The following is a 13,201-nucleotide window of genomic DNA, read 5'->3' as shown; positions in this document are numbered from 1 at the left end:
TGCTCAACACACTCTCTTCAGGTCTCTGCTGAGCTCCCATTGGGGCTTGATGCTTGTAAACTGTGCTCACATATGTGATCTGTCCTTACTAACTCTCACTCTGTTCTCGTGGCCCTCAGTTTCCTCATGTCAGGGAGAAGCCCTGGTGTGAGAGAGACTCTGTGACAGTCAGCTAGGGATCTGTCACCCTGTCATCAGGGTAATGACTTGGTGGGGGAGGAGCCTGCTGTCTTCAGAGAGACCTGGGTCAGATGGGATCTGATCCCACAATGCCCCTGATCCCAGTTGGGTAAAGGTAGCTGTTGGGGTCTGGGGCCCCTAGAAGATGGGAGTTCCCCTCAGAATGAGCCCAAACTGGTGCACAGGGTTGTGGGGGTGCCGGTCTCATGCTGTAGCCCCCTGCAGTTGAACCAGGCCAACGAGCAGTATGCAGAGCTGGAGAAGCGAATGGAATACATACGGGCACTCCACGAACTCATCCGCAACCACTTTAGCCTCTTTAGTGCTGAGAATGAGGCACTGGACATCTCGGTGAGAAGGCAGTTGGGGAAGTCACCCATGCCTCCCAGTCTCCCTCCCCCACAGCCACACCTACCTGACCGCACTCCCCTTGCCCCACAGCTACTGGATGTGTGGGAGGCATTTCAATTTGAGAAAAGCCAGGCCTCAGAGTTCCTGCTCAGCAAGCGACATGCCATTGTGCCCAAGCTGCAGCAGCTAATAGCAGCGGCACTTGTGGAGCTGGAAGGTCTGATTGAGAACGCCCTATCTGGCCCCTTCATGGATCCTGCGCAAGAACAGAGGAGCATGGAGCGTCAGCTCATCTCCCTGGAGCGTCAGTTCCAGAACACAGCCAGTCACCTCAGTGAACTGCACCATGCCTATGCCACCTTCACCGGTACTGAGGATCCCTGCTCCCTCTACCACCATCCTGTGAGAGACCCATCAACCGAGATAAGGGTCCTGTATCCTGAGTGTCCCTAAGCAAGTCTCGGGAATCACATACCTTCATTTTAGTCTCTTTTATAAATGAAAATTACAGGACAGAACCTTTGTACATTGGCTATGTTAAGGGCTCTGCTTAGCGAGGGAAGACAGAGGGCTCACAGTCTGGTAGGGAAGGCAAATCGGTGAATGTTACATTAGAATGTGATAGGGCTGAAGGGCTAAAAGCCTCTGCAGGGGAAATGTAAAGGTGCCCTCATTGTAGTCCTTAGCTGATCCAGCCCAGTCCTGTACCAGGCTGCAGGTCCCAGCTAAAAATAGGTCTTGATAAGTCATAGCCCCTGCTTCCAGCCAATGTAGTGTAGAGGGGCAGCTGCCGAGGGTCTCCCTGGCCCACAGAGGAGACCAGGGCAGAACTATTGGTCTTAGCCCTCTGTACAAAGGGGTGCAGCTAGACTGGTTCCCTTCTGCACATTAAGAACTTTGTGGGCTCAAGTTTCTCCTTTCAGATTCAGTCACTTCTTTTGGTTACTTTTATCCCCTGGAAGGGCACACTGCTTCTGAGTTGCCTCTTTGCCAACTACCAACTATTACCAACTCTGCCTGTGGGCATCCCTAGTCCCAGGGCCGTTTGGTGAAATGTAGGGTGGAGGGGACACCTTGGGACCATCCTTAAGCAAGGGACTTTTTTCTTCAGCCAAGTATGGAGAGACCCTCTAACTGACATAGACCACAAACCTTAAACTTTCCTCTAGGGATTGGGTATGTTTGTGAAAAGGCAGAGTAGGGGCCTCAAGCCTTGTGATGCTAGGCCCAGGAAGCCGGAGAGCATGCTTTTAGTTCCATCGTCCATCCCTAGCTCTTCACCAAACTCCCAGCTTTTGTTAAAATAATCCAGGATCTTAAAGCTAGATTATTAATACTATTCTATATTTTCCATTATGTATCTTATTTTAATTAATACTTTTAAAAAAAGTTTATTTTCAGAGAGAGAGAGAACACAAGTAGAGGAGGGACAGAGAGAGGGAGAGAGGGAGAGTCTTGAGCAGGATCCACACTGTCAGCGCAGAGCCTGACACAGGGCCTGAACCCATGAACCATGAGATCATGACCTGAGCCAGAATCAAGAGTTGGACACTTAACTGCCTAAGCCACCCTGGCACCCCAATCTTAATACTTTTGACATTTGCTTGGTTTTATAACCAAGTTATCAACTATTTTCACATATAAGGTTTACTGGTTTTGTTTACCCACTCCCTTTTGTTTTTTTTAATCAAAGTATGGTTGACAACCAATGTTACAGTAGTTTCAGATGTACAAGATAGTGATTTGACAAGTGCTTCTATACATTCTGCTGTGCTCACCACAAGTGTAGCCACCATCTGTCATCATACATCGCTATTACAGTACCATCAACTATATCCCCATGCTGTGCCTTTCATCCCTGCGACCTTTCCGTTCCATAACCAGGCACTGTAACTCTCCCTCCCCTTCACCCATTTTGCCCAACCTACCACCTCCCTCCCCTCTGGCAGCTCTCAGTTTGTTCTCTGTATTTATGGGTCTGTTTTCTGCTTTTTGTTTTGTTTATTCACTGGTTTTGTTTTTTTAGATTCCACACATGAATGATAGCACATGGTATTTGTCTTTCTCTCTCTGACTCATTTCATTTAGCATAATGCCCTCTAGGTCCATCCATGTTGTTGCACTACCATTTTTAGAAATACCCCATCTTTTCATTATTTTCATTCTTAAATGGCAGCAATATTTCTTTGAGTATTTATTTTTTCTAAGAAGGGAGTTAGAGGTGTTAAAATTTCTAAGTTCTTTATGTCTAGGATGACTTTATAATGTCCTTATATCACAGATTGGCTAGATATTGAATTCTGAAGCCACAGACATTTTTTTCTCCAAACCTAGGATATTGCATCATTGTCTTCTGATATTTAGCATTGTACGCCAATCTGTTATCAATCTGATTTTTTTTTTTCCTGGGCAGGTAATCTGTTTATCAGTTATTTGATAATGGCTCTTAGATTTGCTCTGGTCTCCTTCCAGAATTCATACTTGTATATTGGATTTTCTGGATCTCTTCTCCATTTCTTTTATCTTCAGCATCATTCATTCCTTTATTCTGAATTCTGAGGAAATATCATGAGCTTATCTTATAAACTTCCATTTTCTTGGCATCTACTCTGTAATTTCCATTGCATTTAGAAGTACACACATATTATATGTATACGCATGCTTATGTGCACATGTATATGTATATAAGTATATGCATATGTGAATATATACCTGAATATATTTCCTAGCCCTGTCTACTGAAGAGACTAAGAAGCAAAGACACTCCAACAGCAAGAAGCAACTTTGTGTCCTGGTCTTAGTTGCTAATATCATTCCCTACCAGGGCTCCTCAGAAAATGGGTGACTCCAGGGCTGTCACAGGGTAGGTACAAGATGAGCCTAGAATATCTTTTTAAGGTCTTAAGGACACAGAAGGGATGCCAACTGTCCAAATCTGAGGCAATTTTAGCACTGAAGTACAAAGTAAACTATTGGAAAAATAGGAATTTATAATCCACACTGATAATAAGTAGATAAATAAGTGAGGGAGAAATGAGGACTTGCACTTACAATAGAATGCCTAGAGCCAACTGATAAATGTAGAAGGAGAAAAATTGGAGGGAAAAATCATCATTTTGCAAACATTCTGGTAAATGTTGGATCAGGTAAAGTCATCAGTGGGGCAAATTCGATGAGATGTAGAATATTTGCACAGTCTTAGAGATTCTCCTACAGAGACTACTTATTAGTTGCAAGGGAGGGGAGAAAAAACACTAGCAATTATTTAGTAGAGAAATTGGGCAACATTTTGACCAGGTGATCAAAGTTAACATCACCAATGAGAGACAGACATCATGTGCCTCCAGACATGATACCCAGAGAACACAACATTACCTATTCAGTAGTCCAGCTGAGAATGAATAACTTCAGTCATGAAAAGAATCATATAAACACAACATGAGGAACTTTCTGTTAACAAAAAAGGGAGAAAAGGGTCAATATACTTCAAAAATGTCTGTTAGAAAAGATTAAAGCTATGGGGAATGTTCTAGATTAAAAGAAGTTAAAGAGACATGACAAGTAAATGTGGTACTTGATTCTGGACTGGGTGCTGTAGTTGAGGGGGAAAATGCTATAGGACCTTATTAGGTCAATTGACAACATTGGAACATGGACTATAGGTTAAAGAATTGTATCAATATAATATATGAAGTTGATAATTATAGTTATATAAGAATATCCCTATTCTTAGGGAATACATAGTATTTGGGGGATAAATAGGGCCATGATATATGTAACTTACCCTCAAATAGTTCAGTAAAGAATTGTGTGTTGGTGTATACATATGCCCATATACATACAGAGCCTGTAAACACAAGTGATAAAATGGATAAAATGTTAACAAATGGTATACATATATTCTTTTACTGCTCTTTCTTGCAACTTTAAAAAATTTGAAATCACTTCTAAATAAAGTTTTAAAATGCAATGAAACTTACTGAGTAGATACCACAGCAAATGTGTGTCAGAGGATATTTGCTGTTAATCCTCAAGAGTGTATCTTCTCACGTGTCTGGGGATACAATGCCTGCTCTTTTTTTTTTTTTTTTTTAATCTTTTTAACGTTTATTTATTTTTGAGACAGAGAGAGACAGAGCATGAAGGGGGGAGGGGCAGAGAGAGAGAGAGACAGACAGAATCTGAAGCAGGCTCCAGGCTCTGAGCCATCAGCCCAGAGCCCGACGCAGGGCTCGAACTCACGGACCGTGAGATCGTGACCTGAGTTGAAGTCGTACGCTTAACCGACTGAGCCACCCAGGTGCCCCAATGCCTGCTCTTTCTTACAGAGGAAGTTCTTCACTTGTCCAAGATTTGATGTTGACACAACTGCTATCAAAGATTATATGAGTCTCTAGCCAGATCTTTTGAGTTCAGACAAAGGAAGATTGGAAGGGTTTAAATTTACTATCATTTTTTTTTCTGGTCAGATGAGAGCTTTGATAGCCTGATAGTGATTCTCAGTCTTTCATTATTCTGCTCTCCATGATGGATGATGCTTACACATGTAAGATTCATGATTCCCATCATTTGGGTATTATTTTATCCCTTTTTCTCTCACTGAAGAAAGTATACTGGAACTCAGATGAATGAGAATGACAACTTTACTGTAATATCCTTGAGTCTAGTCAGATATATTTTAAGTAAATTACAAATCTCAGTACCATAACTATTATTAACTGCAAATTACTTTTGACACATATCTCACAACCAAATATAAATAATTGGTCAAGGATTATGCAGCAGCTTATGAGATGAAGGGAGGGAATAATGGCCAGAAGTACACAAAATAGGAAGCATCACCATTTACCCCTTATGGTCCTCTCTATAGACCAGATCTTTTTTCATATGCATCTCACTGGATTTATTCATTTGTCTAACAGGTATTCCTTGAGTGCCTATATTGTCCACCAGGCTTGAGGTATATCAATAGATAAATAACATCCCCCCCCACCCACCCACCCTCATGGGCCCAACATTGTAGCAGGGAGAGAAAGACAACAAATTATAAACATAAAATATAACCAAATTATGGAGGCACCTTGGGTGGTTTAGTCAGTTAAGCATCTGACTCTTGATTTCAGCTCAGTTCATGATCTCATAATTTGTGGGATCTAGTCCCACGTTAGGCTCTGCACTGTGAGCAGAGCCTTCTTGGGATTCTCTCTCCCTCTCTCTTTGCCCCTCCCCTACTTGCACACAGCTCTCTCTCAAAATAAATAAATAAACTTAAAAATATATGTATGTATCTAACCAAATTATGGAGTACATTAGAAGGTGATAAGTGGCATAGAAAAAAGAATAGAGAAGGTAAGAGGTGTTGAGAATGCCAGAGAGGGTAGAAAGCGGTTTTTAACGGGTTGGGCTACACAGGCCTCATGCAGATGGACTTGAATTTGGTGAAGAAGTGAGGTATATGGTTTTCTAAGGGAAGAGTGTTCCAGAAAGAATGAGCTACCCGTCAGAGGCTCTCAGCAGGAGAGGGCATACCTGGGGTGTATACAAGCATCAGCAAAGAGCCTGGTGTGTCTGGAGCAGAGTGAGATGGAAACTAACAGAAGAGGAACCCTTCCCTTTTGCTGCCATCACATTTTCCCAGATAGCCTTTCCTTGGAATAACTATCTCTTAGATGGTCCCCACCTACAATAGTCCCCACTGGACAATTTTGGACACCCCATCCCTGGCACTTTCAGGACCTTCCTTCCTGCCATTATGGGCTCTTGACAGACAACTCCCTGTCGTGCCCCTCCCCTGCACCCAGCCCAGGCCTTAACCTGCCCTGTCCCTCAGGGGAGGAGAGTCCTGTGCCCTTGCCAGTCTGCGGGACCCGTCCAATTGTGCAGCAGCAGCGCATCTGGCACCTGTACCGAGTCATCTCTGAAAACATCAGTGAATGGAAGTGCATGGCTTTTGCCAAGGTGCTGACACCCTTTCTTGGAGCCCCTGCCTCAGAGTGGAGAGTCTGCAGGGGTGGGCGGGGAAGGGTATCCAGCTAACAGTGAGCCTTCCTCCCTCCAGTTCAGCATGACTATGGCCCAGGAGAAGACAGATGGCTGGCTGACAGAGGCGGCCCGGCTGAGCACGACCCTGGGGCTGCACAGCCCGGTTCTGCAGCGCTGTATGCACATGCTGGAGGAGTTTCGCATCTACCTGCCAATACTTAGCAGGCTGGGCAGCTTCCAGCTGCAGAACTTAAACTTCCAAGTCCTCCTGCGAGGTGTGTTTTGGATAGAGTCAGAGGGGAGGGGAAGGGAAGTACAGGGGGATTAGAACAATGTAAGGACTCAGTTCCCTGCTGCTCCTGTAGGAAACACCTTTCCTCCCTGGGTTGCTCCCTGCCTTTGCCCCACAGGGATAAACATTTCTAACCTCATGCACACCATGTGAGTCTCCTCTGCTGACTTGGGCTAAACTCAAGCTACAGTCTTAGCTCTGGGCTCTGTGTTGTGTTCTGGACCCTAGGTTCTGGGTTCTTGGCTCTATGTTGTGCTTTGAGATCTGCTGTCTGGGAGCTGGGCTGGGCTGGGCTGGGCTCAGGGTTGCAGATCTGGGCTCTAGGATATGGGCTGGATTCTGCCATGTACTGAGTGTTGCTCTGACTTGTCCCCTCTACCTCCAGCCTTAGGGCTGGGCAGTCTTCAGAACACGGAACTCCTTACACTGGGCCAGCTGCTAACTTGTCCGCTGCTCGAATTTGCAGATCAAATCAATCAGGTGGGGCCCTCCAGAGAGAAGGAGTTGATCCAAGCCCAGAACCTATGTGCTAAACTCTAATAGAGCCAGTTAAGTCCCAGCAGCCCCTTGAGACAGGGGACAGTAGATACTGGCTTGTGGGTGGGAAGGCGGGAGGTTGAGTTTTTGGTCCTGCCTGTGGGGTGTGGGGATCTGATGGGTGGTCTCAGACTCTGCCTGAGAGCATGCCCCATCCCCAGAAGGAACTGGGTGGCAGCCCCAAATTTGTGGGCACACAGGATGGCAGATGTCCTCCAACACTTGCCCTGTTCCAATATGAACTGATTAAGGCACTATCTGCTCAGCTGAAACCTTGCAAAAGGGTAGGCTTCAAGGCAGCAGCCCTAGGTCAAAGTATGCTGCCGATGGCCTACCTGAGGCCAAATGGTCCCACTCTACATTTCTGAGACTTCCATTCCCCTGAGCCCTAGCCCTGGAGTCCCACTTTCAAGGCTATCCCCTGAGCCATCACCCAGTGCTAGTTCCTGAGACCCAGCTGTTCCAGATCTGGCAGTGTGAAAACGAACAAATCCGTGCCCAAGAAACTCTCCGGCGGCTGCAGCGGGTCTGGGAGGCACGCCAGCTGCGACTGATCAACTTCATCCTGTATGTACCCTATGAGCCCCCAGCCTTGGAGCGCTCCAAGAGGCAAATGTTCCATAGCCCCCAGTGGGAGGTGGTGAGCAAGGATAGCGGCACCTTCATCCTTTCAGGTGAGACCCAGCTCTTGTTGTCCAGTTATAGCCCTCTGCTAGGGGCCACATTTGTCCACCACATCCACACAACCCTGCCCAATCTGGCTTCTCTAGCCAGGGCCCCATCCTTACTGAGCAACCTGAGACATCTGTCTGTTCTGAGACAGTTCTTCCATGTAGCACCTGTATAGTCTTAATCTTGGGAGCCCCCTGCTCCCTCCCTCCTACCCAATGCCTGGCCCTTTCAGCAAAGGTCCTTCCCTTTCTGGGTGGACTAAAAAAATCCCTCACAGTCATGTCTCTCCATTTTCCAGTGCTCTTTCCTCTAGATTGCATCCTGTTGTTGGATCTCTTGCCCCATTCATTCACTCTTTTGTCATTCCTGCATCAAACCTACCTGACTTCTCGGAGCCAAACACAAGAGACCTTGAGATTTACAGTCCAAGTCCTGTCCTCTAGGAGCTCCTAGTCCAGTGACAGAGGATGATAGAATAGAGATAAGTGCATGATGGAGAATTTAACTGAGGGCAGTAGAATCTCAGAAAGAGGACTAGCTTCAAAGGACTGGGGAGAGTCAGAGGAATCTTCTTTTCCCGCAGGTAAAGGCCTCATTGCTGACTCCTGAAGGAGCAGAAGTTTGCCAAACTTACAAGGAGAGAAGGGCATGCCGGGCAGAGAGAACAGCATATGCACAGGCACCCAAGATGGTATAGTTAGGGAACTGCCAGTAGAGGAGAAATTGTCTTATCCAATCCACTTGAAACTCAACTGGCAAATTCAAAGTTAGCTAAATAGAGAGATCATAAAATATGAGATATACATGGCTTAAAATTTTTACTTTAGCTTAAAACATATAAACATAACCTTTTAGCCTGAGGACAAGGGCTTGACCTTGATTTGCAGTCGACTGATAGAAGTTCCTCACTGCCTTTCCTGCATTAATGCATTGTCCGCCATTTCTACTTTCAGCTTCTGTAAAGTTGAGCAGTGACATGAAGACACTTGTGAAGTTGCTGGAGTCCAACATTTTTCTAGATTTTATTATAGTTTCCCAAGTTTTAAAAATTGACTGGCCTAGGGGCACATGGTGGCTCAGACAGTTAAGCAACTGACTTTGGATCTCAGCTCAGGTCTTCATGTCAGGGTTGTGAGTTCAAGCCCTACATTGGGCTCCCTGCTGGGCATGAAGCCTACTTAAAAAAAAAAAATTGGAGTATACCTAATTTAATATCATGTTTTTATCAGCTCACCTTTACTGAAGGTTTTCCATAGTTTCCATAGAACCAGCAACTCTTCCTCACCCATATTTCAGTGGTTAACATAATATGAGATCAAATTCTGTAATTAAGATTATAACTCACATGGACAGGCTTTAAACACACTCTGACTCTAGGAGAGCATACTTTGCAACTAGTGGAAGAAAAAATGTTTGAGTCTTCTAGGGAATAGCTTGAGAACTGAGTTTCAGTATAATTTGGGTATTCACCACCCCTGCCCTTGCCCCATCTGCCTGCCAGCTCCGCTCAGCTAGAACCCACTCTTCCTCAGATTACAGCAGCTTGCAGGATTCTATCCAGGAGAGTCTTCAGGTATTGTTCAAGATCCTGGCCATCCAAAAGTCAGGAGACTTAAACAAAATAGCTTTGGAGTGGGTGACCATCATGCATAGCCTGAGTGAGTGCAGGCCTCTAGCCTGGAGAGTGGGTGGGATCTAGGGCGGGAATGCCCAGAGGGATGGGGTGAGAGGTGGGGGTTGGGTGGGGGAAGACCAGAAGGACAGAGCGAGGACCTTCTTCTTACTTCTTGGGCTCAGGTGACCAGGTGAAAGTTTATTTACAGGACAAGTTTGCTCTCCAAGGAAGGTCCCTGGGTCCTGCTGAGTATTTGGGGGTGGGGCACCCTGAGAGGTCAGGGTCAGCTGGACCTTGCGGAAGCTGGAACCCTAGCCTCCCTCCAGTGATCCTCTGGTGTTCACACAGGTGCCCTGCTGGAGGTGTGGGTGACTTTCCAGCAGAAGTGGATTTTTCTGAATAAAGTTCTGTATGAGATGAAGATCGAGTTTCCTAGTTCCGACCTGGTAGGAAAGAGGGGTGAGGCAGGTGGACAAGGGCTACTGCATAGTGGGGCTTATCATGGGAGGGGGAGCTGCCCTCACTTTTACCCCCTCCCTCACTGCAGAACTCCCGGTTCAAGGCCATGGATGATCAGTATCGGATCCTGATGCAGACCTCTGTAGCTGACCCCCTGGTTCTGTCACTTGTAGTGCCCAGCATCAAGCGGAGCCCTCACTTCCGAGGCCAGCAGCTACAACAACTGCTGCAAGCGGGCTCGGTGGACCTGGAGGGCATCATCATGGCCCTGGAGACCGTGCTTTATGGGGTGTGTGCTGACTTCCCCCGCCTCTTCTTCCTCAGCAATAGTGAGCTGGTAGCCCTGCTGGCTGCCCCCCTGGAATCATGTGAGGCCCAGCTCTGGGTACGACGCTGCTTCCCTCATGTGTATGCTGTGAGTTTCAATTCCAGCCTGACTGACAAAAACACGGATGACCAGGACTCAAGCCCAAAGCCATCTACTCAGGTGGAGGCATTTGCAGTGCTTGGGGCGGGTGGGGAGGAGGTGAAGCTGCAGAGGTCTGTTCCTCTGCATCCGGATCTCCCCAAATGGCTGGCCCATCTGGAGAAGTGCCTGCGTTTGGCACTTGTGCACATGCTGCAGGGCTGTGTGGCTTCCCGTCTCGCTCTGGGCCCGTCCCTAGATGAGGCCTTCAAGCAGCTGCCCCAGCAAGGCCAGCTGCCCTTGCAGCTGTGTGTCCACCACTGGCTAGACTTAGTCCAGGCCTTCCCTTGGCAGTGTGTGATGGTGGCAGAGGAGGTGGTATGGTGGGCGGAGATGGAGGAGGCTCTGCTAGAGGGGAGGACCCTGGCCATGGTCCCCACGCATGTGCGCAAGCTCGAGGCACTGGTGCATTTTATACGGGCTCACAGGGCCTCCCAGGGTGGGCAGCCCCTGTCTTCTGTTCGCCAGACCAGCCTGCTCAGTGCTCTGTTGGTCATGGCAGTGACTCACCGGGATATAGCACAGCTGTTGCAGGAGCACCAGGTCAGTGATCTGACAGATTTCCATTGGGCCCGCCAACTCAAATACCACCTGGGTTCACCTCACATCGTCCCCCAGAAACCCCTGCAGAGTCTCAAGACTATTGCATCTACTGAGACTTCTCTGTCACCAGCTGCATGCTGGATAGATGTGCTGGGTCGGTCCTTTCTGTACAATTATGAATACCTGGGTCCCAGACTAGGGTCTCTACCCAGCCTGCTGCCTGAGCGGCCAGCCCTGGTGCTGTTATTGGCCTTGGAAGAGGTGGCCTGTGGGGCTCTACTGGGCCCTGAAGGAGTGGGCAAGACAGACATGGTGAAGAGCATGGCACAGGCCCTGGGACGCCAGCTGGTGACAATGCCCTGCCTACCTCAGACAGAAGCCCAAAGCCTGAGCAACTACCTGAACGGGGCCTTGCAGGGTGGTGCCTGGCTGCTGTTGGAGGAGGCTCAGCGCCTGCCCCTCGGCTTGCTCTCTGCCCTGGGCCAGCGCCTCACTCAGCTGCACCACCTCTGTGCCCCACTGTACCAGGAGGCCTCCCGAAGTACCAGCGCTGTTGACCCCACACACCCCCTGGGCAGTGGCTTCTTCGAGAAACATCACGTGTACATACGCCTTTGCTATGGCTGTTTCCTGACGCTGCGTTCCCTGAGTCCTGCTGTGCCTGCCAACCTGCACCTGCTGCTACGGCCTGTGGCACTGACACTGCCTGACTTGCAGCAAGTGGCAGAGCTGACCCTGCTGGGTGCAGGGATGCGGGATGCCTCCCGCATGGCTTCCCGCTTGTCTAAATTCTTCTCCCTAGAGCGTGAGCTGGTGTCTGCATCCCTGCCCTGCCGCTTACCATTGCTCAAGCAGGTACTGGAAGACACGATACAAGACTTACATGTGATCAAGGAGCCCAAGTCCCAGCAGCCCCACAGCCTAGCTGTCAATGAGGAGGCTGCCCTATTGCGTGCCCTGCTACGCTCACCACTGTTCAGCATCCTCAGTGGTGTCCACCTGCATAACCTCCAAGAGCTGCTCTGTGGGCTCTTCCCTAATGCCCGCCAGGTGTTGGCAGAGCCTGTGACCCACACGCTGAGGAAGCCATTGCTGGTGGAGGAACTACAGCAGATAGGCCTCCATCCCAGCCCTGATATTTTGGGATCCCTGGAGCAGCTGAGCCAGGCTCTGAGCCGGGTTTCGGGTGTTTTGCTCCTGGGCCCTGCAGGCAGTGGCAAGACCACTTGTTGGCATAGCTTATTTAAGATCCAGAATCGGCTGGCAGCCAGGGAGGACACCTCAGCTCAGGGCTGCCAGCCTGTGGAGATCACCCACCTGTATCCCAATGTCCTCAGCCCCCAGGAGTTCCTGGGATGGCTAGAGGGCCCCTGCTGGCACCATGGCGTCTTCCCCAGGCTGTTTCGTGCAGCCAATCCATGTAAGACTGCAGGCCCAAAGGGGCCACCACAGGAATCGGTGGGTATCCAGCACTGGATAATATGTGATGGGGTCGCCAGTGCTGCCTGGCTGGACTCTATCACTTGCCTCCTGAGCGATGCCCCCCAGCTCAGCCTCCCCAACGGGCAGCAGATAGCACGACCCCCAGGTACTTTTCTCCTGATGGAGGTGGGAGATGCAACAGGTATGTCCCCCAAAGTGGCAGGCCGGTGTGCCCTCGTCTGGTGTGGCGGGGAGCAGACTTGGCAAAGCATGCTTAGTGTTCTGATGGCAACCCTGCCCCACGAGTACCGCCTGCAACCCCAGACAGTCACTGAGCTCAACCGCCTGGCTCAAGCACTGGTGCCAGCGACGTTTCGATTCCTCACCCAGCAGGGCGCCAGCTCTCTGCTGCAGGTTCATGGGCAGCAGGCCGTTTGCCCAGGTGTGGCCGAAGTGACCAGCCTGGCCCGTATCTTGCGTGGTCTGCTTGGCCTCCACCTGCGCATAGATGAAGGGGAGAAGGCGCATGTCTCAGGTGAGGGAAAGAGAAGGGATGGCTTGGGACAAGGGGCCTTGAGGACAGCTGGCATACAGCTGGTGCCTGGGGTCTGGGTTCCTTAGTTGATTTGGGCCTGGGGACCAAAAATGGGCAGCAGAGCCAATCTCTACTCACTTCCTCCAC

General features: G+C 48.8%; 1 protein-coding gene across 2 annotated transcripts in view; it reads left to right on the top strand.

The window, feature by feature from the left end:
* DNHD1 (dynein heavy chain domain 1) overlaps window positions 1–13,201 on the top strand; it is an 82,234-nt gene that overhangs the window by 41,463 nt on the left and 27,570 nt on the right. The window contains exons 9-17 of one of the 2 annotated variants that reach the window (XM_049650987.1): window positions 406–531; window positions 622–898; window positions 6,362–6,489; window positions 6,590–6,788; window positions 7,191–7,285; window positions 7,809–8,016; window positions 9,547–9,672; window positions 9,978–10,075; window positions 10,177–13,054. In XM_049650987.1, the coding sequence (XP_049506944.1) occupies window positions 406–531; window positions 622–898; window positions 6,362–6,489; window positions 6,590–6,788; window positions 7,191–7,285; window positions 7,809–8,016; window positions 9,547–9,672; window positions 9,978–10,075; window positions 10,177–13,054 (4,135 nt within the window). Of the gene's footprint in view, window positions 1–405; window positions 899–6,361; window positions 6,490–6,589; window positions 6,789–7,190; window positions 7,286–7,808; window positions 8,017–9,546; window positions 9,673–9,977; window positions 10,076–10,176; window positions 13,055–13,201 lie in introns of both variants that reach the window. The other variant, XM_049650997.1, reaches the window with a different exon arrangement.

This window comes from Panthera uncia, chromosome D1 (genome assembly GCF_023721935.1).
Source record: "Panthera uncia isolate 11264 chromosome D1, Puncia_PCG_1.0, whole genome shotgun sequence".
NCBI lineage: Eukaryota > Metazoa > Chordata > Mammalia > Carnivora > Felidae > Panthera > Panthera uncia.
The sequence above is the reverse complement of the archived record's forward strand: the minus strand, read 5'-3'. Positions and strand labels throughout refer to the sequence as shown.